The 27,800-nt window shown below is 46.0% G+C and overlaps 1 protein-coding gene across 1 annotated transcript; it reads right to left on the bottom strand.

Moving 5' to 3' along the window:
- On the bottom strand, positions 1 to 24,468 carry COPB2 (COPI coat complex subunit beta 2). Its single transcript, XM_066598193.1, has 22 exons — positions 24,356 to 24,468; positions 21,909 to 22,046; positions 21,738 to 21,824; positions 20,652 to 20,778; positions 17,200 to 17,348; positions 16,959 to 17,105; positions 16,764 to 16,863; positions 15,546 to 15,688; positions 14,301 to 14,500; positions 14,015 to 14,125; positions 13,766 to 13,854; positions 12,008 to 12,114; positions 11,535 to 11,678; positions 11,177 to 11,307; positions 10,340 to 10,547; positions 10,130 to 10,240; positions 7,589 to 7,803; positions 6,223 to 6,315; positions 5,416 to 5,596; positions 5,235 to 5,303; positions 2,370 to 2,495; positions 1 to 332 (listed from the first exon to the last, which is right to left on the bottom strand). Exons 1-22 carry the CDS (start codon positions 24,356 to 24,358, stop codon positions 240 to 242), a joined length of 2,772 nt encoding a protein of 923 aa, XP_066454290.1. The 5' UTR covers positions 24,359 to 24,468; the 3' UTR covers positions 1 to 239.
- Between the last annotated feature and the right edge of the window lie 3,332 nt (positions 24,469 to 27,800).

The raw sequence follows: 27,800 nt of genomic DNA, 5'->3' as shown, positions 1-27,800 counted from the left end.
CAAGTTTGCAACAACCTTTATTCTGTCATTGCATAAAAATCAAAGGCCTTTGTTTAGACAAAACAGAGTAGAGAGAAGAACTAATGATAAGGAAATGTACAAGGAAGGCCCTGCTTCTAGAGATGGGTTACGTCTAGGCGCTGGATCTGTGCGACCAGCATGCTTCATGTGCAGTTTGGCCAAAAAACAAAAATAGAAAAACCGGTTTGGTCACTTAAATAAAAATCCTGGTGGAGAGTTTAGTCAGAGAGCTCATCGTCTAAGTTTATGTCTGTTGTATCGATGTCATCTAACTCCATGTTGTCCAAATCATCTTCTAAGTCCAGGAAAGCCTAGGAGAAACAAGAAAAAAAAAAGTGGATTATACCCACCTGATAATCAGGTTTCCAGTAGTCTCCACGACAGCACCAATGAGATTGCCTCCTCCTGGTAGGACAGGAACATACTGAGAGGTTAAAAGCTCCCCCCCTTCCCCACTTTCCTCAGTGGATTCTAACGAATTGCCGGGGCAGGAGCTAAACTTAAATTTTTTCCCCTAACCGGGGTTTTTTAATTTTAAATTTATTATTTTATTTTTCTAGGGCGGGAAAGGTACGGGTGCTGTCGTGGAGACTACTGGAAACCTGATTATCAGGTGGGTATAATCCACTTTTTCCCCCAGTCGTCTCCACGACAGCACCAATGAGACGTACCAACTAAAGTTTATTAGGGTGGGATTGCTGCCGAGAGGACTTTGCGGCCGAAGGCCATGTCCTCGTCCTGCTGCACTTTTACCCTATAGTGTTTAGTAAACGTGTGGGGTTTTTTCCAGACTGCGGCCTTGCAAATTTGCTCGACCGAGGCTGAACTGTGTTCGGCCCATGAGGACGCTACTGCCCTTGTGGAATGGGCTTTAAGCGCTAACGGGATCTCCTTCCCGAGGGCTTTATAGGATTCTATGATGGCCAGGCGGATCCACCTGGCTATGGAACTTTTCGCTGCTTTGCTACCCTTATTTGGGCCACTGAACTGGACGAACAGGTTGTCATCCCGCCTCCAGTGGCTCGTTGTATCTATGTAGGTTAGGACTGCTCTCCTAACGTTTGGTTAGGAGTTTTTTGGACTCTGCTATTAATAGAATATCGTCCAGGTAGGGTACTACTAGGATCGATTTTTCTCTCAGGTGGGCGGCTACCTCCGCCATAATCCTCTCTGGGCTGTTCTATTTTTAACGTAGCCCTAACTGATTTAATTAGTTCCGTCAATTCATCTTGATGGAACAAATATTTCCTGTAGTCCTCCTCCTCTGAGGACTCTTCGGCCGCCTGCTCCTCTTGCTCTGATCCGATGAAGTTCTCGGAATCAGAAGACTCCTCGGGAACATATGCCTTTCTTTGGCGTTTTGCTGGCGGTGCCGGCAGTGACGTTAGAGCTGATTGAACCTCTTCCTTCACCAGCTTTCTAACGTCATCCAGGAATCCCCCCGATTCCTCTCTGACTAGCCTAGCCACGCATGCCTTGCATAGAGGCCTCTGATACGTGGCTGGCAGTCTCGTCCCGCATTCCACGCACTTTCGCAGTTTTGTTCTGGGGGGGATGTCTTTTTTATCCCCCTGACAAACAAAGCATTTTTGCGGGTAAACATGCAATTTTTCCATACACAACATACTGGATATTTGCATTGTATTTTTGCCGCACTGGCTACTTACGGCCGCTGAGGCTGAGGTTTCAGCTGTCTCTGGGGCTGGAGCACTCATCTTTATACCAGTGCTGCAGACACCCTGCGACCTGTGATGCTGGTGTTCTGGCTTCTCTCAGGTTCCTATTTGAATTTTCGCGCTCCTGCGCTAAGCCCCGCCCCCTCCGCTCCTAGTGCAGACGCGATGACGTCATCGCGCTGGACGTGAGATGCGGCGCCCCGCCCCCTGCCGTCAAAGGGCTTCCTGGAGCGCCGCGCTGTAATTTCTGCCGGAGGACGAGGGGGACTGAGGCTCCCGCTTTGAACCCCCTATGGGCCGCCGCGGGAGGAACCTGGCCCGGGGGTTACCACCCTGATGTGGCGTCCCGGGAGTCGTCTGGCTGCGAAGGGATGACAGGGTGAGCCACTGCCTTCCGATCCGCCTGTATGCTTTCGCTGGCTTCTCCACCAGCTCCTCTCATAGATCCTGCCTCCTGGCAGGACAGGAAGACACTGAGGAAAGTGGGGAAGGGGGGGAGCTTTTAACCTCTCAGTATGTTCCTGTCCTACCAGGAGGAGGCAATCTCATTGGTGCTGTCGTGGAGACGACTGGGGGAAAAAAAGATATCTCAACCAATTAAATTCTTAAAATGCACCTTGTGGTCCAGCAACACAACCCAGGCTGCCATAACCAGCAGCGCCAACCTCTTACCTTCTCTTCTGCGCTCTTGGAGACGGTCTGGACTGGCTCTGGGACAGGGCTGGGTGACTTCTGTGTAAGCACTGCAGGTACAGGTGATGCTGGTGGAGGGGTTACTTCTCTTTCCTTTTCCTCTTCCTACAGCAAGTAAATAAGGTACAAAAACACTGTAATTGTTCTTAGCGCACTCCATTAGCTGACGGTGCAGCCAACAGTTATTACCCAAGCAAGACAATATCTGCAGTTTGTATGCGCGCCATGTTTTTGAGTACTGCAATGACCTTCAACACATTTCTACATATAGTTGGCTACTTATGACATTGGCCCTCATATGTATAAAAGGTCTGAAATGTGAAGATTAGACAGAGGCTTGCACACCCGATACACTCCATACTTTCCTCAGTCTTACAAGTCCAGGGGTATCCATTTATTCCACCCTGTTTTTCAGGCTTCACATCCGTGACCTTTTCTGCCTCCTGTCACCACCAACTCAAAACCATTTTTTGCATCAGATTTCATTAACCTGGAGCCAATCAAAATGATAATGTGGACATGCACCATCTCCTTCAACATCCTCCTCTGTGGCCTCCCATCCAGCACTCTTGCATCTCTCCAATCCACAACTCAACTCTGCTGCATGGTTAATCTAATTCTAACCACATCACCCCTCTTCCCGCCAATCCCTTCACTGGCTGCCCACCGTCTAGAAAACTCAGTTAAAAAAAACACTACCAGTGTCCTACAAGGCCGTCAATAACCTGTTCCTCCATACATCTCATCTCTGCTCCTCACACAGTGGTCTCCAAGATTTGTTCTGTGCATCCCCTATACTCTGAATTCACTGCCCCAAAACAGTCAGACTTTCCTTCACCATCAAAACCAACCTGAAAACCTATCTATTCAGTAAGGGATGCCTAGAATAACCCTGCTGACACTATACTATACCATATGAGAAGAGTCTCCCCTCACCTACTGCCTCCTTCCCTTGTAGGCTGTAAGCCTTCGTGAGCAGTTTCTGCCTGCTGGCTTTAAGGCAGAATTAATATATCTGGGCACTAAATCCTAGAGTTGCGTTATCTTCTATTTTGCCATTTCTTAGGTATATTTGTATTACACCCCAGATCTACAGCAATATAGAGCGAGGAAGTGATTCATAGTCATTGGCCTTTTTATTTACTGCTCTTCAATAAGTATCATTTGTGCAAAGTGTAATGGTTTTATATATATATATATATATATATATATATATATATATATATATATATATATATATATATATATATATATATATATATATATATATATATATATATATATATATATATATATATATATATGCCAAAACCCTAAGGCTGGGTTCACACAGGGCAGATTAGCTGCTGTTTTGCCGTTTCATATTCGCACTCCAGCAAAACCGCTGCGTTTGCAGTGCAATGCAGTACAAATGTGTTTGGGCAAAAAGCTGTTCTCACAGTGCGGATTTTTTCCGCACTGCTGCAGTGCGGAAATGCAACTGCGGCGCGTTTTTTCAAGACGCAGCATGTCCATTCTTTTGACTTTTCCACAGCGCTTTTTTGTCCATAGACCTCTATGGACGCAGCAAAATCCGCACCAAAATACACTGCAAAAGTAAAGCGCTGCAGGAAAAAAACGCAAGACAAAAATAACCTTTTGAAGCGGTTTTGCCGCAGAAGCAGTTCTTCTGCGGCAAAACCGCAACGGAATAAACGCAACAAAACCGCAACAAATCCGCCCTGTGTGAACCCAGCCTAAAAGTAGTGTATAACATGGTAGCGGTCCTCCTCCAAAGTGGCTTAGTGGTTAGCACCAATGGATTCTAGATTCAAACCTAACAAAGGACATCTGGATGAAGCTTTTGTGTTCTCCCCATGTTGTTTTTCCATTCTAATAAATGTATGCGCTATATAAAAAAAGGAATTATGAAGAAACACAAGAGAACATACAAACTATGTAGATGTTGTCCCTGGTTACATTTGAGCTTAGCACCCCAGCGCTACAAAGGAAATGTGAACCACTGAGCCACATTGGCCAGCTACAACTACCTTCTTTTAGAATGTTTAAGCAAGAACCACTTGAGATACGGGTTTGCACCAAACTGAAAGTCCAACCCGAAACCAGGTTCCACGAGTTTGGTTCGCTCAACGCTATATAGTTAAAGGGGTTGTCTCGCGGCAGCAAGTGGGGTCATACACTTCTGTATGGCCATATTAATGCACTTTGTAATATACATCGTGCATTAAATATGAGCCATACAGAAGTTATTCACTTACCTGCTCCGTTGCTAGCGTCCCCGTCGCCATGGTTCCGTCTAATTTCGGTGTCTTCTTGCCTTTTTAGACGCGCTTGCGCAGATCCGTCTTCTCCCTTCTTCTCCCTTCGGCTCCGCTCGGCAGCATCGGCATTTTGGCTCCGCCCCCTTGTACGCATCATCGCGTAGCTCCGCCCCCGTCACGTGCCGATTCCAGCCAATCAGGAGGCTGGAATCGGCACGTGACGGGGCGGAGCTACGCGATGATGCGTACAAGGGGGCGGAGCCAAAATGCCGATGCTGCCGAGCGGAGCCGAAGGGAGAAGAAGGGAGAAGACGGATCTGCGCAAGCGCGTCTAAAAAGGCAAGAAGACACCGAAATTAGACGGAACCATGGCGACAGGGACGCTAGCAACGGAGCAGGTAAGTGAATAACTTCTGTATGGCTCATATTTAATGCACGATGTATATTACAAAGTGCATTAATATGGCCATACAGAAGTGTATACCCCCACTTGATTTCGCGAGACCACCCCTTTAACATTTAACAAGCTTGATAGGTTGAGGCAATTATTGTGGGAATTTATAGGTTTGATTACAGAACTTACTTCTGCACTGACATCTTCAGGGGATTCAAATCCCTTTGCTTCTTCCAAGACATTTCTCTCTTCATTTGGCTGCAGAAAGGGAAAATATTTTTGACCTTTACTTCATTAGCCTCCATTTAAAAAGGTAGGCAAGCTGCGTAACCAAGCTTCATATAAATGGCAGGAGCGGTACAATACTTACAGTAACGTGGCGATACTGGCTGCCTGGGCGGAGCGCACTGTCCTTCTGCTTCATAAACTGCTCTCCCATAAAGGCTTCTTTTAAGCCAGGAAACAAATTCTCATACTCTGTGGGGTCAGCCAAGGAATCTGCAGCCTTTTGGTTAACTTTGGATAGACTCTCCTTCCACAGCTTCACCACCCTGAAAACAGGTTCACGTCAAAACAATCACATCTGAAAAGTGACAATTGTATACGGAATCCTCATACAGTAAGGCCCAATGTTCATGGGCGGATTTGATTTGTGGAATCTGCGAGTGCCACCCCCACGTGAGATCCACAAATCAAGCCACCCACAGGCTTAACACCTGTGGATTTGTTCTTTAATTTGCGGATGCAGCGTGCTCCATTTTACCGTGGATCATCTCTATGGGAGCTTACGATCCGCAGTGCATGCGCGAATACATTTGCGGATTCACTGCAGATTTGAAGGGTAAAATCAATTTGGGAGGTGGGGGAAAAACTGGGAAGTGGGGTTGTGGATTTTTTCCGCACAGATGATCCGCAGTACAGCAGCACAGGAAGAAAAGGAAAAAAAAAAAGCTGCAATCCGCGATCTCCCTCAAGCAATAAAAAAAACAAAAAAAAAAAAACAATCAATTTAATGATGACTCGTAGTGCATCCACTGCGGAAATCTGCATGAAAAATCCATGCGTGCCGTGGACATGAAGCCTAAAGTGAGATCCTGGATACAAACAATGGAAAAAAAAAAAAAGTGTCTGATCAAAAGCCCACAACAATTTTAAAAAAAAAAGTCAGGACAATTACCTGGATACTTGGCTCGGAAGGTATGTTCGTGCCAAGAAAGCTGCTTCAGGCAGACGACCAGTGGAAATAAGCAGCTCCAGGCAAGTGTCCATCCTGAAAGGAAAAGTAAATTAATGATTGTGACAACCTATTTAAATGGAAACAAAGTTCTGCAACACAAGACGTTAAAGGGGTTGTCCCGCGATAGCAAGTGGGGTTACACACTTCCGTATGGCCATATTAATGCACTTTGTAATGTACATTGTGCATTAATTATGAGCCATACAGAAGTTATTCCACTTACCTGCTCCGTTGCTAGCGTCCCCGTCGCCATGGTGCCGTCTAATTTCAGCGTCTAATCGCCCGATTAGACGCGCTTGCGCAGTCCGGTCTTCTCCCTGGTGAATGGGGACGCTCGTGCCAGAGAGCTGGTCCTCGTAGCTCCGCCCCGTCACGTGTGCCGATTCCAGCCAATCAGGAGGCTGGAATCGGCAATGGACCGCACAGAGCCCACGGTGCACCATGGGAGAAGACCCGCGGTGCATCGTGGGTAAAGATCCCGGCGGCCATCTTGGTAAGGTACGTAAGAAGTCGCCGCAGCGCGGGGATTCGGGTAAGTACTAAATCTTTTTTTTTTTAACCCATCCCTTGGGTTTGTCTTGCGCCGAACGGGGGGCCTATTGAATTTAAAAAACAAACGTTTCGGCGCGGGACAACCCCTTTAACCCCTTAGTGACAATGATTTTTTTTTTTCGTTTTTCCATTTTCGTTTTTTCCTCCTTTCTTTTAATAAAAATCCTAACTCCTTTAGTTTATCCATCGATGTTGCTGCATGAGGGCTTGTTATTTGTGGGACAAGTTGTATTTTTCAATGGTGCTATTTAAAGTATCATATAATGTACTGAAAAATGAAAAAAAAAAGCCAACATTCCACCATCTTTCAGTGCGTCTTATTTTTTATGGCGCACAAACTGCAACAAAAATGACATAACTTTATTCTATGGGGCAGTACGATAACTACGATACCAAACTTTCAGAAGACCCCCGGGCTGCAATGACACCCGCATGGCTCCCTGACATCTCATGGTGAGGGGCCGTACGGGACCCCTGAACATCGTTCAGAGGATTTAAATGCCATTGTCAAAATTGACAGCGGCATTTAAATGGTTGACAGCTGCGATCAGCCGCGCGGCGGATGGGAGCTGTTGCCACTGGGTGTTGGTCGTAAGAAACAGGCCGCTGCGATCTATGGAGCTAGATCGCCGTTCAATCTCTCTTCATACATAGACCGCCGACGCGGGCCGTAAAAAGGCATATCGGCAGTCGATAAAGGGTTAAACCAAGAAAGAAGAGCTAATAAGGACCGATATTTTCTTCAAGCACTTACTTCCCCAATAAAAAGTAGCTTAAGAAAGCTACATTGTTCTTCCCATCTCTCTCAGCCCCCTCTGCAAGCTTGTTCACCATGGAGGCATTTCCTGAAGACGTAGCTAAGAGCAGAAGACCTCCATAGTCCTGAGCATTGTGCAGACACTCCTGGGCTAGACCAAACTGGCATTTGCTGATGGCCAATTCCGCCAACTGCTTCCACTTCTGTTCAGACTACAAAATAGATTAGTAAAAGGAAATTATTAGTATTATCTGCAACGCAGAGCTACAATCTAGTTCTATCAAGCAGGTGTTTGTTCTTATGCCATGATCTGTCCAATGTACTGAAAATATCTATCCCACAGAAGAGGCTAGCATCTAAATATGTGCGCCAGTACTATGGACATCTAATTTGACAGAATGCAAGAACAGAAAAAAGCTTAAAAGTGAAAGTGGTTGTAGCTGGAAATTCAAGGGTATCAGATGTGTATTGAATAGTATGACTAATTGAGAACCTAATCTGCAAAATTACATGCAGAGTTTGGACGGCCATGTAACCAGGTCTATAGCCATCTACAACTGCCACATACAGTATAATAAAGAATCTGCTGATGAACCAGGTGGGAAAAATGACTAAGGCATAACCCCGTGGTAGAAATGAGAAGAGGTAGAGAGCTCAGTGGCATTATAGATAGACCCTATCAGTATCTCACTGAATGGCTGGCGCTCGATTCGATCACAGCGCTTACTTGCTGAAGCCGGGGGAATTAAAGCCCCGTTTACCAGAGAGAGAATCCTCCGACAGCAGACCGGATTACACAGCAGCCTGCCGCAGCGCATGGGAGATAGTCACAGGGGACACAGACGCCGGCTGTGAGGCAAGTATTTTTGGGGTTTTATCACCTAGTGTAGCTAGGGCTTATTTTTGTGTGAGGACATCTATTTCAACCCCCCCCCCCCCCAGAAAATCCAGGTAGGGTTTATTATCGAGGTAGGTCTTATTTTCAGAGAAAAGTGGTATATGTATTCTGGGATGCATCAAAGATTTACCATCCTCAGAACCTATAAAACTGGAGGCGGCAAAAAAATGCTATATATGTCCAGAAATCTCATTGCTCAAACATATATACCTGAATTCCCCCTACATAACGGGAATATACTGACAAGATTAATTGGCTTATTAGCAAGGAAATGTGAATAGGGAAGCAGGGAAGAAATCTGAAGACCTCTAGTATAACTGGTTTGATCGGTCTAGTATTGCCTCACCCAATTTAACTACAAGTAGGGTCCTACCACTTTTACTCAGTTGCTTTCAGGGTACGAAACTGCACAATGATGGTCACCAATGTGTCCAGAATGTTATAATCTCAATATTCGGTGGGCTTATTTTGTGATATAGGTATGATGTTTCCTTATGGAGGGCACCCAGTTAGGTGTGAGGAGCCTGAAAGTCCATGCAATGCTCCTGTGGGAAATTTGTTGTGGAAATGGAGATGGCACAGTACCTCTACATTAAGCGGTATCCCCAAGGAGAAACTACCCATCCGGACTCATGTCATTGGCCTGTCACCCACCCAGCCACAAACTTGCTGAACACTGATGAGGGAAAAAGACCCCAGGAACAGCCTGTCTGTACATGGTTATCTTTTTCTTCTGGAGAGGACTCTGGTTTGGGCTAATATTCCCAGTCATGTTACAAAACCTGTTAAAAGGTCGCACACTGACTTCAAGGATAGCTGCCATCTAATAGGTGGCTCAGTTGAGGCATTGTGCCATCTCCCATTTGCATATCAAATTTCCCAGAACATTGCGTGGCATTTTAAAGTCTAATGCCTACTAGGTGCTCTCCACAAGGAATGGCTTGTAGAACTTGAACGTGTGCTCTCCATTTCCTATTTGAATAAGTGGTGTACCTTATTGGGTTAGGGCTGGGTTTGGATTTATTTTTGTACTGTTCAAAAAAAAAGTGGGGAAAAAAAAAGGGGTTGTTAAGGACCAGAAACACGTCAGTTTTCTCCAAAAATTAGCACCACCACTGTCCATGGGTTGTGTCTGGTATTGCTGCTCAGCTCCTTCGAAGTGAAAGGAGACAAACTGCAATACTACACACTGTGGGCAGGTGTAGTGATAATTCTTAAGAGAAAGCAGCCATCCTGGACAACCCTATTAAAGTGGGTTATGCCAATAGGTCAAACTAGGACACACTGACATCATGGAGAGGGGGCATCCTCTATGAAGCAGAGCTAAGAGTTGCTAACAATGGCTCTGACTGAGAATATTAATCATAAACAATATACTACATGGCTCTTATATGTGAATAAGTGGCATATAAAGTATGCATCCGCCTGCAACCAACACCGCCGACAGCACACAAGATAGCCCATCTAAAAGTTTACCGTTTTTCAAAACCGAAATGGTTCATGTTAATTACACTTTGCTGTAATGTGAGAATCTTATATAAAAAGGGAAGATAATGTAGTACAGATGTGATGGAGCCGCATAGAAATCAATAGAACATAAGTGAAGAACATGTCACGGCAGCTTCAAAAAAGCACTTTACCTCCGCTTCTACTGCCAGCTGATACGCGATTTTGAGTTCTCCCAGCTGCAATGCCAGCTCAAAGCGATGCTCAGGATCCGTAGACACAGCCAGCGCTTGTTGCTTGAAGCCCTAAAGGCACAATGAGAGAAGGAACAACATAACCTCACACGTCCTTCTCAGAATGTCCAGACACAATCACATACAAGAGACTGCATGTTATTTCCTTACTTGCTTCTCTAGAAAGTGGGCAACACGTGTCCTCTGCTCCTTAGGGATGGTCGGGATCACTTTGTCTGCCATGCTGAAGTCTCTCCTCATCACAGCAGTCTGATACTCCAGAACAGACACCAGCAGGGAGTAACTGACAATGTTCAGTTCTTTGTCCCCCAGGTACAGGCGGTTATCTTTAGGTATGTACCCCAGCAAGTACATGGTTCTAGAAAGGAGAACAATGCAAGACGGTGGGCACAGATAAGTCAGAGCCGGCACTACACATCTGGAAGACTGAATTATCAACCAACTTGCTCAATTATCAACCATTCAGATTTGTTATTACTTCACTTAGAGATGGAAGATGGATCTAATGCTGACCATACACAATAAGCTAGCTGTTGGAAGGTGTGTGAAGAGACTTGTAGGGCCATCCATGCCCCTCTGGGGAAGATGCAACACCACCTCTATAGCGCCACCTATTGGAAGGCAGCATTTTTTAAACAAGCCTTATAACAATGACTGGGAATTGTAAGCCAAAGCCAGAATAACCATGCAAAGACAGTTTAAGGAGAGCACCTTAAGGTGAAATAATACCCTTCCTCACCCACGTCTATAGGCCAAAAACCTACTGCACACTGATGAAGGGCAATCACCCCAAAACAGCTCTCTGTGCATAGTTATTCTGGCTTTGGCTTACAATTCTCAGTCATTGTTATAAGGCTCGTTAAAAAAAACAAAACCTGACACTGACTTGCAAGGAACGCTACCTTCCAATAGGTGGCGCTGCAGAGATATTATGCCATTTTTCCATTTACATAGCTGTTGGACAAACGAACATTTTTTATCACTCACCTGTCCAAATGCGCAATGGTAACAATCTCTCCACCTACATAATAGTTGAGTCTGTTCACTGTGCTGGTGTAAATGAAACAGTCCCCAACCCAGAGACCGGTTTTCACTATCTCCTGAATTTCACCAAGCACCTGAGAAGAAAATCAGATGATTACAGCATTATTAGCAGCAAACATATACTGGTTTGTAAATGGGAAAAATTATAAATCTTAATGAACTCAGAAATGTCAAAGTTTGTCTGCCTGATCTGGAGCAATGACCATCTAACTGGCACCTAGAGCTATATAGTCAGGTAGTTACCAGTTGTTTTGCTCTAGGCCACATTACTGTGTGACAAATTTATAAAAACTCTGCTTACCTCAAAAGCATCCTCGATGCCATCTTCAGACACTCCTTCATGAGTCTCCTGAGCAGTGGCCACTTTATCGGAGAGGTATTTTAGGATAAAGAAAGATTCTTCTGTAGCGATGCACACCAGCTCTCCAGAGTCAGACCAGAAGATCTGCCGAACAATAAGAAGGGGTAAGGAAAAAAGGATGCTGCAAGTCCCAATGCAATAGGGAAGATTTATGATCAGCTTACACCAGAAGACTGGCGTTAAAAGGTTGCACATTTTGGGTGCATGGCTACTTGTCTGGAACTCTGATTTTGCAGTGGCCTTACTGCATTCTTTAAAAAAGTGGATAAGGCTTGGCATTACTGAGCCAGTCCATCACATTTGCAATAATTTACCAGAAACTCCATTTAGCGCACTTCACCCCCGGACAGTTTTTACTCAGACTCATGTATAAAAACACCAATCTAAGTAAATCTGCCCCAATAAAAACTCACATGTTTAGGCTGAATTTCTATCCTTCGGATAAGTTCTGTGTTCTCCCAGTCATAGAAAGCCAAACCGTTAACAGACCGCACACCGAGCAGAAACCCTCCATAGATGCCTGAAATGAGAACGTGCCATTTTATAAAGCAATATCAAGTAATTTTTTCATACAATGCCTAATAAATTGTTTATTTATATTGTACATCATCAAGGATCGGGAAAACCCTTCACAACAGATAGGGTTAAGTGTAGCACCTAGATTTACTTCTTCTGTCACTTCACCATCCTGTGTGGGTGGATCAGGACTCACTGCCCAGATTTACTCCGGTTTTTACTCAGAAATCTTGTTCCAAACCATATAAACCTACTCACCCCCTCTATCATATTTTGTTTTCAGACGGGTTCACTTTAAAGGTGCATTCACACGCAGGGTCATCGATTTTGGCAAAAATTAAAATCTCAAATTTTTTTCAACCTATGGACGATTTTAACTGAACATACAAATCGAATAAAACATGGAATTAAACGAAGTAGTTATGAGGGAAGCTTAAAACAGAAAAACAGCGGATTCCACCAAAACAAACGGGTGGGTGCTGTGCGCCTGAATGAATTTCCGAAAAATTGATTTTACTGATACAAAAAAATCCTGTTGGCTTAGCTGTGTTATTTGGGGATACAGCGAAAACCCTGGGATGTTCAAAAGCAAGCCCTAGGGTGGGGCCCAAAATACTGGTCAGGGTACAGCGTCAGAAGATGCTACTTCATAAACGTTTGAAAGAAAGACCAGGTCGCGGCCTTGCAAATCTAAAAAGCAGAAGCCTTATGAGCCAATGCCCAGGAAGCACCCACCACGCGCATAGAGTGAGCCGTGACCCGAAGGGGCAGAGTACTGCCTTTGGAATGGTAGGCCTCCGTGATCACCGACATGATCCAGCGGGTGATTGTGAACTTTTGGGCCGCCAGACCTCAATGAGGACCATTAGGGATGAGGAACAAAAGAATCCGAATGGCAAGGAGGGGCAGTGTGTGCCACTCCCTGAAGAAATGTACGCACTGCAGATTTGGAAGCCATGGGGCGTTGGAAAAGGACTGATAGCGCAGAGTTTTGACCATTTAAGGAACTGTGGCTCAAGCACATACCCACGCCTCAATCGAGGAAGGAAACGATTCTGGGAACTGAAACATACACAGGGAAGATGATGCTGCTCCCACCATCTGAAGAACTTTAACACCATATGGTAGATCCGACAGGGAAGGTGGTTTCTGGCCCTGAGCATAGCCCAGACAACAGGGTTCGCAATCCCTCGCACTTTCAAGACTGCGGATTAAACACTGTCAAATGTAACATACATAAATGTGAGTGAAAAGCTGAGCCCTGCCGCAGTAGATCCATTATAAGTGGAAGGACCAGAATGTGACGACCAGTAGTGACACGTGAGCAGTGTACCAAGGACAACGTGGCTAGTCTGGTGTGTTGAGGATCAGTGGGACACCCTCCATTTTAACTTTCTTGAGGAGCCGTGGAATTAGAGGATTCATTGTGGAAAATCCTCAACAAATCAGCTACACTAAAATGCAGCCCTATATTCTAATTACTGAAACTAAAAACTGAGTACATGATACATTCCCTTTAAGCACATTCCAGAAGACTCTTGCAAGAAATAAGTTGCCCGTCCCTATTTTGCATCAAGGCTCTGTGTCTTATACATACACATGTTAAAGATATACACCAAATGTTCTTCATAGATACAAGATACGAGAAAACTAACCTTCTGCACCAAAATCTGGCTTGAAGCTCTTCTTCTCCTTGAAGTTTTTGAAAATCTTCACTACACTGCTGCTTTCACGGATAGCATATCTATAAGTAAGAAAGGAGATCTGATTAGAAGGGGGAAAAAAAAAAATCACATGAAGTAGAAGGGAATGAATACCTACAGTCTGCCAATTATACTACTAGATATTTAGGTTAAAACTATACATCACATCTATGCATTACTGCAATAAAAATTAAGACTTACTCAGAGGAGTCATGAGCCCACACAAATTCCTGCGCAGATCCAAAGCTCTTGTTTCTCAGGGCCATGGCAGTGTAAATGATGTATTCTCCATCTCCACACACAACTACAAACCTGGAATGGTATTGAGAGTTGAAAAAAATAATAAGTGGGAAACTGGTATAAAAATGACCCTAACTGCAGCTGTACAGGCTGCCTATTGTACCCTCCACAGTCATATTAACTTCCACTACACACCCCACAGCCATAGTCCACACTTCTGTTGTAAGTTCTACACCCATAGTCATACCTTCCATTAGGGTTGTGCTGAATAGTCTGGGGATATATTTCACAGCTGCCCATGTCCTTCACAGCTAGCGGAAGCCTCTCTCCATCTTTAATCTCGGTTTCTCCCATGGCTTTCAGGTTAGCCTGCTGCACTTCAGAGTGCTTGGCCCAGATTATTTTTCCATTTGCATCCATGGACATTGCTGGCTCTTCACGACCCAACTACAGGTATAAAAAGAAATGATGTGATAGACACTGCTATAGAAGGCAGGAGAGTAAATTCAAAGAATAGTTTATACACCTTTAGCAACTTTGGAAATGCATCATAACTGACTATATATGGTCATCGGTATAAAAAAAAAAAAATAAAAAAAAGAAGTGTAATTAAACTACACAGTTCTATTAAGCATGATGGGACTTCTATTCATAGAGATCTAAAAAAAAAATCCTATACACTTTAGGCCCCTTAGTTCTGCTGATCGGTAGACTTCTCAGTTCAAGGACCCCCACAAACACAACCCTGACATGTCATAATGACTTTTCAGAAAGTAAATAAATGTAAAAACATTTGCTTTAAGGGAGTATCTCCATCTGTGCTAAACAAGATATGTCCACAGGATAGCCGAGTCTCCCGTGCCCTCTTTTGCAGATTCAATGCAGGCGAGTACATGCTTTAGTGCTGCCCTCTCCATTGCATCTCTGATAGTTGTGAAAAAGAGTCGGGAGGGGTATCATCGCTCCTTAAGGAGAGCACCTAGAAGGTCAGTGAGGAGACTTACCTCCTCACTCCCCCTCTAGGTGCTCTTCTTAAGGAGAGAGGATACCCTCCCACCCCACATCATAGACCTCTGACTAGCTAAGCCAGGATCCTACTGCACACTGATAAGGTGGCAAAACCACAAAACAGCTGTATATGTATGGATTCTGCTTGGTTTTCAAATTCCCAATCATATCTCTACAGACCCGTATAAAGGGTCGGACATTGATTTGTAGGAATGCTGCCCTCCAATAGGTGGCACTGCAGAGGCGTTGTTCCATCTTCCTTATTTCCAGTTGTGGAAAGTCATTGGTTTCTTACCTGGCTCTTTTCTAATAATTCCTATAGATTGTACAGAACTGTATGGTTTTGTGAAAGCATAAAATGTCATACCGACTTGTGGACGGTGAAGATGCCAAAAATTCAAAAAACCTTAACAGACGACTGTAAGAACACTACCAGAGAGAAAAATAGCTTGCCATAATTATTTGCACAAACAGCAGACCTCACCTTGACAATGATGCTGCCCTCATCGTATCCTAGAGCCACATTATTGGAGCCACGGAGACCAGACACGCACCAGACTCGCTCCATGCCATAGTTCAGGGTGCTCTCCAGACGGTAGGTGCTGGAATGCCATATCCTCACAGTACCTAGAGGATGAAGAAGGTTATAAGGAGTGTAAAAAACATCTTTAGGCATTATTTCACACATGACAGATCTGGTCAGTATATTTCAGTGAAATCAGAAGTGCACACAAAGAAAAGTAGTAAAAGCACAGGCGAAATGCAATGTAAGTGTACCTGAGTTTTCAACAAGTTTTCTAAATTACACCAGGTTCTCCTCCCATTTGCAGCTATTTGCATCCTGTTGCTTGTCTGTATGTTCTGATTTTTAGGAGGGGGGGGGGGGGGGGGGGGGCTTCACTGTAGCAGGTCTAGCACTCTGCCGGTAGCTCATGACCTGACTTCCTTGCTCTTACCTCCCATTCTGCATTGCACTGTCTCTAGTCCAATCAACAGGGAGACCATATCTTAATGCCCACCCCTCTGCTCTCTCAAGAAGATCAGGCATTTACAGAGACATTCTGACCAAATGACTAGTAAACACACTATAATATGTGTAATGTGTGCACACATCCGCTGTAACAGCAGGAGAGGGAGACACTATGGAGATCATTATCACAGTGTCTGCAGATCTGTCAGCCTATAACCTCTGAGTGCATGTGAAGATGGCCCCTCATCCTGTTGCTATGGAAATGTCTGTGTCCTTGTTACTACAAAGCCTTTGTACCCAATGGAACAGTGGATTGCAGGAAAGCTGGAAGGGAGACCCCTAGTAGCAGCCACTTCAAATGTGATTTACTGGGGTAAAGCAACACAATTTTTAATGCAAGTATATTACAGAAAGGATGAGACTAACATGTTAGTATATGAGTAGAAGCGGTCTGAAAAAGTTAGTGCCTGTTCAAGATCTATTCCTGTTGTTGGCTCCAAAATATTGATGTAAAATACTGACCGGATCTGATCAACTATTGAAGACTTATTCTGTGGAAACGGCATCAATAGCATTTGCGTAAAAAACCCGTTAAGTTTTGCAGCAGAAATTGACATGCTGCAGACTACGATATGCGCACTGCATGTAAAAAGTCTGCAGCATGTGGATCAGCTTTGTAAATATCATAAACCAACCGGATAATGACAAGTACGTTCTTCGGCACACACTTACCATCTTCTGAACCAGTGATTATAATGGGAAGCTCAGGGTGGAAGCTGACGCAGGAGACATTCTGAGCATGACCCTCCAGGGTCTGCACACAAGTTTTGTTCTAAATTAGGGAAAATACAATAAAAGGTCTTCATATGATCTCATGGATCTTGCATTATCTAAAGTCCCTCCTGCTAGGATATTAGTTTAACTAACCTGGTAGTCCCAAATCTTGACGAGTCTGTCATCAGCTCCGGAGATCAGGTAAGGTTTGTCACCTCCGCTGTAATAATCGATGCAGTTGACCCCTTTCTCATGCCCCTCCAGTGTGAAATTGGGGGAGGAGGATCCGAGCTGCCAAACCTGCACAGCAGAAAGATTAGCGGAGTGAATACAGAAATACATAAAGCTGACAATTCATCTGGCTTGTTCAATACAGGAACATGTTATACGCTACCTTAATGGTGCGGTCTAGAGAGGCACTTGCAAACTGGTTGTTATCCTTGGGGTTGATGACGATCTGCATGACGTAATGTGTGTGGCCTTCGAACACCTGGGAACAGGACCACTTCTTATCCCAGTCCCATAACTTAATGAGCATGTCATCTGAAAGGTACCAGATGTAACATTGGGTTTAGCATGTATCATATGGTATTCGAGCACTCAACAGGCCTCTTATGGAGGAGCAGTGCAATTATTTGTGAACCTCAGCACACCTACGCTGCTCATCCGATATGCCATGTACCTCACTACACCGCCATCTCCTCCACCTGAAATTATCATATACGTTTGTACGCTCTCCAAGGAATACTAGTCTTTACTTTTTTCTATGTAGGTCTATAAGGATGACCAGTGCCCGGATATACCCCTTGCACTCCAGCATGCAAATTAGAGGGGTTAGAGCTCTTTTCTGTTGTATACAATGTAACATCTACACTTCTTACCCAGAGCTGAACTCTCTGGTGTTTAGATGCGCCATTCTGCTGCTTCCCTGCCAGTCACATGACCGAGGTGTCCCTAAAGACGATTGGTTGTCATTGGCAATGACCAACTGTGCCCTACATCACAGTGCTGAACACGTCCTTGGTAGTTGGCGCATCACAGCATTGTGTGACCTAAACAACTCCCCTCTGGTTTATCAGTCTTGGCTATATCCGTAGCCCAGCGCATGGGCTGTGAACCAGACGGATGGCATCTGGCCGTGTTCTGGGAGGCTGGAGAGACGCACCTTTTATCGGACTGTGGGTGGTCACATGACTAGCAGGGAAGCAGCAGAACCGTGCATGTGAAAGTCGGAGAGGTCAACTCTAAATACGAAGTGCAGGCACTGCATTATAAACAGGAAAAGAGGATTTTAGCCACAAAACCCCCTTTAAGTAAACCGTAGGCTCAGGCTTTGCATGTTTTGGGCCAACTGAATAACTAGGATCTCCAGTCACAGCCTGTGGCTCCTACTGGATATCAGTGTATACATTTCACAATGCGGATCATTCTGAATACAGAGTACCCCAGTACGGAGGTCCACGGGTCATGCTATAAGAGCGCTATTGTTGGCTATTCCTAATACAGAGGGGAAAAAAAACTGGAAAACCAAATTCTCTTTCACTATTTTCCCCTCATCAACTGACATGAGTTTTTTTTTTTTTTTTACAGTAGCCTAAGCAAACTATACAGGGCGTCCACAGAAATACCTATCCAGGGCAAAAGAGATCTTTCCAGCATTGCACGGGGGTACGTGTGGAAAATGCTTGTTCCAGCACTAAACTAAACAAAAGAAATCAATTTAAGACAATTTTGCATAAAAATGTAGCAGTTCTATGGTGGCAATTAAAAAACACCATCAACTGAATTATTGCAATCGGGGAAATAAAATTAATCAAATAAAGCGTGCAGCGACAATCCGCACGGTAAATCAGTAGCAATAGGTACATTTTTCTAACATCAGGCCAAGATGCAAACCATAACACAAATCTGGATGAATCCTATTCCAACACACGATGCCAGTTTTGCACTAAACGTCTGGTGTGGAATTCGATGTCAGCAGCAGCTTCTCCCCTTTTCATTTACATCCCCCTGAATGGTGACCAATATCTGAGTATTGTAAACACAATGGTACAGGAATGGCTTAATGTCTTGCTACTGGCTCGATGTCAATGGGTTTAGTACCAGGAAAGCTACCTACACACGGCGAGTGCGATATCAGGCCGAGAAACTCAGCCCAATATCACACTCGTTGACAACTGACTTATTCACAGATGCAAGTTGATTTTCAGGCAAAACGACATTGCATTGGCTTTCACGAGCGATAGAGAATCGGAAGGGTTTTCCATTGATTTCAATGGAAAACCTCCCATTGCACAGCATGCGAGAGCCATGCAATAAGTTAAAGGTTCCATTGAAATCAATAGGCGATGCGTCCCAAGGACATGCCACGATTCTTTCCAGTACCACATTCAAAAGAATGGGGTGCATCTCACAATGCACAAATCTCACACGAGTTTCTCGGCCGTGTGAAAGTAGCCTAAGATGGTGCTTCACCTCAGTCCCTGAGAGATTGCATCAGTAGCTTGCAGCTCAGTTTGGAACCCGCTGGATTGGACAACCACGTTCCCCAGACTTGACCCATCCGGATTTCTTATTATGGGTTCACCTTAAAGCAGCTGTGTAGGATGGATACCCAGCAGCACCTCATAATGTTGGCGAACTGGAGAGACAAATTTAAGCGGCAACCCCAGAAATGTTACCTGCCCTCCATTCCGCCACGCTCAACCGTGTACATCTTTGTGTGGCTACTGACGGCGGTCGTTTTGATCATTTTCTGTAAGATAATGAAGCTTATTTTTTGTTTCAAGACCTACATTAGTCTTTATCCTTTACAGTCAGAACTTGTTTATTTGTTTGTAATTTGCTTCCCTTCTGTGAGGGTGCGTTCACATGAACGTATATCGGCTCGGTTTCCACGCCGAGCCGATATACGTTGTCCTCGTATGCAGAGGGGGGAGGATGGAAGAGCCAGGGCCAGGAACTGTGCTCCCGCCCCCCTCTCTGCCTCCTCTCCGCCCCTCTGCACTATTTGCAATGGGGAGAGGCTGGACGGGGCGGGGCTAATTCTCGGACCTTAGCCCCGCCCCCGTCCTGCCTCCTCTCATTGCAAATAGTGCAGAGGGGCGGAGAGGAGGCAGAGAGGGGGCGGGAGCCTCAGTTCCTGCTTCTGGCTTTTCCATCCTCCCCCCTCTGCACTCGAGGACAACGTATATCGGCTCGGCGTGAAAACCGAGCCGATATACGTTCATGTGAACGCACCCTAAAGGTGCATTCACATACATAGATGAACGCTCAAAATTCGTCAGAAACTGACAGCTTTGAGCAATCACTTTGCATTAGGTACTAATGGGCTAATTAGCCCATTAGCAGCTAACAAGCTTCATTTGCATGTATTTAGAGAACAGCAGGTGGTCTGTTCTTTAAATACATCACTATTGTTCTCTAGTGGGACAGCTGCTGAAAGAATGTTATGAGCGCAGCCTGAGGAGGTCCCTCTCATCAGTCCCGATGGGTTTTAAGCTGAGCTGAACTCAGCGATGGATGAAAAGTGCACGATGGGCACACATACACACACAAAGATTATCACTCAAAAAATGACTTTTGAGCGATAATCGTTGTGTGTTAAAAGGGCCTTTTTCTGTGGACACCCTGTAAATCACCATAAAAAGCTTTCTTGAGGTTGTTTACAGACTCTATGGGCACCTGCAGCGAATTTCATCTCCTTGTAATTGCTTTTCATTAAGTTTGTAGCAGAAGTAATACTGCTAATGAACGTATATTAAGTGATTTACTCTCCCAGCTATATATACACACACAAAATCCTATAAGACAGATAAGTTTCAGCTAACAAGCCTAAAGTCTTACCACTGCTGGTCAGTATGAAAGGCTGAGTGGGGTGGACGGCGATGCAGCGGATGTAGTCAGAGTGAGCCTCGAACATGTGAACTCTCTCCAATGTATTGTAGTTGAACACTCTGATCTGCATGTCATCCTGAGAAGACAGATCATCAGATCAATGACTGCATAATCAACACAACTGCCTACAGGATTACCTGGCTAGTAAGAACCGCTGCTCCAAGAAATAGGAGATTGATCTAAGATAGTGCAGGAGAACAACATTCAGAGGCGCTTTGAAGAATGAAAGCTGCAACCAAAATAGTTGCAATGAACAAACTTTCCCAAATTTCCTTCTGAACAGAGGTTTTAGTTTCAGCTCTAAACCGGAAATTTAGGACGATTCGTGTAGATAGTTTGTCACTAGGGATGAGCGAGCGTACTCGGAAAAGCACTACTCGCTCGAGCAATTTGCTTTATCCGAGTATCGCTCTGCTCGTCCCTGAAGATTCGGGTGCCGGCACGGAGCGGGGAGCTGCAGGGGAGAGCGGGGAGGAACGGAGGGGAGATCTTTCTCTCCCTCTCTCCCGCCCGCTCTCCCCTGCTCCCCACTGCGACTCACCTGTCAGCCGCAGCGGCACCCGAATCTTCAGGGACGAGCACAGCGATACTCGGATAAAGCAAATTACTCGAGCGAGTAGTGCTTTTCCGAGTACGCTCACTCATCTCTATTTGTCACGTCAGAACTGAAGTCGCAGTAACAAAAACAGAGCCTAGTGAAAGCAAAAAGTCAAGGGTGAAGGCAGCTTACAACTACTCCTTCACATACGGACGTGGCTTCACAAAGAAAGTTTATTACACAAACTTTCTGTGGGAGGTAATATTAGGAGTGAAGGGTGTCCCCACCTTTGTACACATCTGGGAGGTCCCTGTCCGGAGGGACGTGGGCTCAGGCATAGGGGAAAACCCCGTTTATGTGTATACTGAAAAGGTGACCTCTCAATGGGAATGAGGAAACCTTACAAGAGCCCTTATTATTCCTAAAGTGATTGGCATGTCATAAAGTCTTATGTTGAAAAAACCCACCATAACTAAGCCATGTCTGTTCATACTTACTGCTCCGGTGACGACCCAGTTCTTCCTTGCCACAAACTTGGCTGCTCTGACTGGCAGATCACAAACTTCAAAAGTTTTCACCAGGGTCTGAAGGAACAAAAACAAGTTTTATGGCCAGGAAAGTGTGGATGTCCCGCTGTACCTATATATTACCACATATTCTCCCATTACCTGCGTCTCGTGGTTCCATACACACACGCTGCCATTGTACAGACTGGCCAGCATCCATGGCTCGGTAGGGTGCAGGTCGACGCTCTTGACCCGGTCGGACCGAGCAGTCAGCTTCCTCTTGATGTCAAGTCGCAGAGGCTGAAAATAATAGATGCGAGAATGACTGAAACTTCATCTTATTAGCATAAAACACTGCTACATTATCCACGGAACGACTATTGCTGCTGTGTGAGCGCACAAGGTAGTCCCGTGTAGAAGTACCCTAAGGCCGGCTTCACACTGGCGATGGGCTTCTTCTGATGCGAGAGGGCGTGAAAACGCATGATTATGAAACCAATGATTTTCAATGGTTTCATTCTCATTGGCGATGCCTTCACTGCACACTCGCAGCGCTAAGAAAAAAATCTGTGCTATTGCCCATTGTCTTCAATTCGGCAGGCGGCAGCAGCGCTGGCCCCATTGAAAGCATAGGGAGTACATTGCGCTCCCCTGACTCAGCTGTGATAGCTAAGGCAGGGATTCCTTCATCAATGAATTCAATGATGGCCGGGCGCTGCCTCTGATTGGTCACAGTGGTCAGCCAATCAGAGGCAGCGCTTCCAGGAAGCGGGGATTTTTCAATCTCTGGCCTCCAGAAGACGACGGACAGACGGACGGCTCGTCTAGGTGAGTTAATTTTTATTTTTTTTTAATAGCTAGGGATGATTTTTCAGGGAAGGGCTTATATTTCTAGCCCTTCCTTGAAAATCATCACTGCAGGGGTTGCCTGCAATCCACTGCTTTTAATTGGGCAGTAGCCACATTAAAAACAATGGGATAACATCACGAACCTCTGCCACAGCTGTGACAGAGGATTCCCTCATCCCCGCGGGGATGAAGGAATCCTCTCCCATAGCTGTCACAGCTGTGGCAGAAGTCAGTGATGTACTCCCTATGTTTTCAATGGGGCTGAAGCCGGCCTAAGGCCTCATGTCCACAGGCGGGTTGGGTAAATTTCCCGCGGGACCCGCAGCACACCTGGAGTGACAGTCCAGGGTGTGCCGCAGATCGGACGACCTCCAATGACTTCAATGGAAGCCGTCCCCGTGGCACGCTGCAATTTGTTTTCCGGACCAGAAGGAAAACAAACCCGCATGGTTTAATTAAGCTGTGGGCGCCCTTGAATTGTCTATGGGCTGCCTGAACTCCGGATCATCCACGCGGATCCTGGAATCCAAACCCGCCTGTGGACATGAGCCCTTTGACAGCCAGCACCAGCTCTGTACAAATATGGAGGGGGGCAGGGAAGGGTTTAAAGGGACTGCCTGGTTGTATGGAAATAAAAGGTGGTCACATGCAGCCATCCCTGCCCATATGCCCTATCAGGGGCCAGAATAGTGAGCTGCCGGCACCCGATGCCCGTGTGTTACGCAAATGTTCCCAGGTACAGGCATCGGTTACACTCTGAGGCGGGGCTCGCACGAACATGAGCGCTGCATTTTTGCGGAACGAACGATGCTTTTTTACGTATGCATCGCTGCACCCTTTGCCCCCACAGGACAAGTTCATTTGCGCGCGGCAAACAAACACCGACTGAAATGACTAATTGGTCCCAGATGTCTTCTTTTCCCAGCAGAATTCAGCCGCGTTTCGTGAATCTTCTAGCGTATTGTGCACATTTGCGCACCCGTCCCACTGACTGCCATGGGGCCCTTTAAGCCGCTCTCATACATTCGTTCAGAAACACTCAAAACTGCGGCTTTTTTTCTACCGTGATTTTGAGCAGAGTTTTTGGAAGGTGCATTAAAAAGCGCGAAAATTGAACAGACAGCGCCCAAAAATCACGGTGTTAAAAACACTGCGTTTGAGCGCATGTCTGCGAGGTCCCATTAAAATCAAGAGCGGCGTTATACCGCGGTGCTCGGGACGCTACGCTAATGGCGGTGAAAAGCAGCCGGAGTGAAATGACCCTAGTGTGTGTTTTTTTTGTTCTTTTGCACGACCCCAAATGTGCGCACAAACGTATGGAAATGTGAACAAACCCATTGAAAGCGAGGGGCCCATTCTCTGTTCACACGGGGCAGAGGGTCCCCAGCGGAGCGACGCTGCAAAAAACGCAACATTTGGTGCCGATTGGGAAGCAGAATTCACCCCCTCACCCAAATTACTGTAAATGGCGCACATTTGGCGGTCGGAGAGCCCACATGGGAGGTCCGCTATAAACCCTCCAGTGTGACATTAGGAAGAATGTCCTCCCTGTAGAAAAGGTCTATATAACTAGGTGTCAGCTGCGGTGGAACTGCAAGTCCCAGCATGCACAGCTGCACCATGTACAGCACTCTGACGTGTCCATGAATGGTGGGCCAGACCCAGCCTGATGTCACCAGTGCCCGTCTTCGCTCCCACAAGCATTAGCGCCCCCTTACAAGCCTGCCATCTCCAGCACACAGCCCCCCAGCTGCACTCACCATGTCTCCGGTTCCCCTGGTCTCTCTCTCCCTCTGACTGACGTGGAGCTTCCGGGACTACGAGCAGATCTCGCGAGGTTTCATTCCTTCCACTTCCGGCTTCTGTGCTCATTTCTGGGGGAATTCCGCGGCCATATTGTGGTTGGCAATATGAGGCGATTCCGTGACGTGGACTCATTGCCCTTTCCGGTCAGCCATGTTGTGGTTGGCACTATGTTGTTTGTTTTTTTCTTCCTAAATTTAATCCATAATGCAGATTATTTAGTTATGTCATTCTCTAAGAAATACCTCATGGAGGAGCTTCAGTGTGGATGTCTAACATTTCAGACTATTTATTCCCACACCTCACAACCTAATGGGCTTGCATTATGATTGCTGCTCCTCAGAGAGCACATAACGCTTCCCCCAGAAATAGTGAAAGCCACAGCGCCAATTGTTTTATCCGCTGAATGGACAGCCATTGCCACGACACCCTGGTAGCTCAGGGCTCATTCACACGGTATACAAATTTGGTCTGGAAAAAGCGCACCATGTGATTACATGTATACATGCGTGTTTCAGGCGTTTATGCTGTATGTGTGCATTTTTTTTCATCCATTTTGCATCCGTATGTCGGCCATTTTTCATATAAGCGAAAAAGTTTAAAAACGAAAAAGCCCAAGTGATGCCAGTTTTTTGATCACAACCCACAGAAAACAGTGCGCAAAAGAAATCCAGTGAAATAGGATTCTAATCCGTGTTCGCTGTTTTATTTTACGCACCTATAGACTTTAATGTGCGATTTGGTGCAGGAATATGCGCCAAATTAGGATGCTCTGCGATTATTCTTTATTACGTGTAGCATTATTCTGCGCACATCTGAATGCACCAATGTAGTCCAGGGGCTCCGCGTGCCGTCCATATTCAGCCATTAAAACATATGGACTGAATGCGGACCAAAAATTTGCCCATGTGTAACACCCACTTGGTGGCAGAGACAGGTGCTCATGCCACTACGGTGACTGAACCACCAACGGTGGCACCAAGGGTATTTGGGAGAATGGCCTCCTCTGACACGTTGCTCTTTCCTTCGGGAGTCTTCTGCACATCTTGAGTTATCTATGCTGCCTACTGGGTGTCATAAATGGTTGATGGGTTTCCAGGGACCAGAGCCTTCATTACTATAAACAGTACTAGCCAGAGTAACCACCGTAGAGACAGTTGTCTCATTAGAGCACACATGTCAAACACAAGGCCCACGGGACGAATCCGGCCACCACACAGCGCTGATGCCAAGGGGAGAGGTCAGCGGTGAGTGGAATACCTGTAGAGATGCTGGTCGGCCAGAGGCCAATAAGGGGGTCACTATTACTACTGAGACTACTATGGGGTCACTTATTAGTACTGAGGCCACTATGAGGGACACTATTACTATTGGACCCACCATGGGGGGCACTCCTACTACTGGGGCCACCAATATAAGGGACTCCTTCTACTGGGGCCACTATGGGGGGGGGGTCACTATCAATACTGAGGCCAGTATGGGGGTCACTATTACTACTGGGGCCACTATGAGGGACCCTATTATTACTGGAGGCATTATGGGGGGGTCACTATTATAACTGGAAGCACTATGGGGGTCACCATGGCGGTTAGTATTACTACTGGGGCCACTATGAGGGACCCTATTATTACTGGAGGCACTATGGGGGTCACTATTATTACTGAGGCCACTATGGGTGTCACCATGGCAGTTAGTATTACTATTGGGGCTACTATGGGGGGCACTATTACTATATAGCAGTGATGGCAAACCTTTTGGAGATCAAGTGCCTAAACTACAACCCAAAGCCCACTTATTTATCGCAAAGTGCTAACACGTCATGGGCGGGGCTTATCACGACATATGATTTTACCTCCGTTGTTGTAAAAAGGACAAGGCTGTTTCAAAATAGACAGGGTTCAGATTTTGACTGCTTTTTGGATACGGAAATGCTGCAGAATTTGCCACGGAAATTTCCGCTGAGGACATTCTGCAGCATTTCCACCACATGTAAACATACCACAGCAGCAATAGTGACCCCCACAGTGGCCTCAGTAGTAATAGTGACCCCCACAGTAGTAATAGTGAGCTCCACGGTAGCACAACTAGAAATAGTGATCGCTGCAGTGGTTTCAGTAGTGATAGTGTCCCCCGCAGTGGCCCCAGCGGTAATAGTGACTCCCCACAGTGGCCTCAGTAGTTCTAGTGACCCCCACAGCAGCCTTAGCATTTATAGTTACCCCAAGAGCGGCTCCAGCAGTAATAGTGTTCCCCACAGTGGTCTCCGTAGTAATAGTGACCCCCATAGTGGTCTCCATAGTAATAGTGACCCCCACAGTGGTTTCAGCAAAAATAGTGACCCCCACAGTAGCCTCAGTAGTAATAGTGACCGCCAAAGCGGCTCCTGTAGTAATAGTGACCCCCCCCCAGCGGGCCCACTAGTAACAGTGACCCTAACAGTGGCCTCAGTAAAAATAGTGACACCACAGTGGCCTCAGCAGAAATAGTGACCCCCAAAGCGCCCCCTAGTAGTAATGCTATTACTACTGGGGCCGATATAGGAGACACTATTACTAATAGTATTCCCTATATCAGCCCCAGTAGTAATAGCGACCTCCTGAGACCCATGTACTTACTGCTGCTCGGCTCTGATCCAAGGTGCAAACTGTGATGTCAGTGTCAGTGTTCGGACACCTCCTCCCTTCTGCTCTCGCGGAACCAAGGAGGAGGCTTCAGGGGAGGAGGATCCCGGTTGCACACTGACCCACAGTGTGCACCTGGGATCAGCACACTAGCAGTGTCGCTGAGTGAATACCGGCAGGGGAGCAGCGGCACCCCGGCCGGTATTCACAACTGTGGTGAGCAGCCGTCGGCGCGCGTGCCAGCAAGGAGGGCTCTGTGTGCCGCAGGTTCGCCACCACTGCTATATAGTATTACAATTGGCCCTTTGAAGGCAACCATGAGACTGATGTGCACCTCGGTGAAAATGAGTTTGATACCCCTGCATTATAGACAACCCCTTTAAAAATACAGCTAAATTTGCTGGGAGAAGCTGTGGCCAACGAGATATGTCCCCGGCAGCAGCCACAGCATGGGAAATGTATTACATGTTTTCCATTCAGATAATTGGTACTCTGTGTTACAGAAGGATGGCTCAAGTCTGCCATATTGGGAGCCACTTTCATGCATCGACTCTCCGTTCTGGCTCATAGAGGGGTCCAGAGTGGACACCCCCCCTCCATAATGTCAATATGCCCTAATAGGCATATGTATGAACAAGTTGTTTCACTTGACAGGGATATAGGATGTAATAGAAGGATGCATAGTTGTTGGGTCTCCTCACCATATACAGTGACATACTAGCAGGCTTCCAGTGTGGACTGTACTCTCGAATGCACATTGTACCTTATTACTATAGGGGAG

Source organism: Eleutherodactylus coqui, chromosome 1 (genome assembly GCF_035609145.1).
Source record: "Eleutherodactylus coqui strain aEleCoq1 chromosome 1, aEleCoq1.hap1, whole genome shotgun sequence".
In the NCBI taxonomy this organism is placed as follows: Eukaryota; Metazoa; Chordata; class Amphibia; order Anura; family Eleutherodactylidae; genus Eleutherodactylus; species Eleutherodactylus coqui.
This window is presented reverse-complemented; position numbering and strand designations above follow the sequence as displayed.

Coding starts and splice junctions, on each gene's coding strand:
- COPB2 (XM_066598193.1), bottom strand. Junction 10,241..10,339: donor CCCACTTTCTAGAGAAGCAA/GTAAGGAAATAA, acceptor TTGTGCCTTTAG/GGCTTCAAGCAACAAGCGCT. Junction 5,304..5,415: donor GCCAGTATCGCCACGTTACT/GTAAGTATTGTA, acceptor CCCTTTCTGCAG/CCAAATGAAGAGAGAAATGT.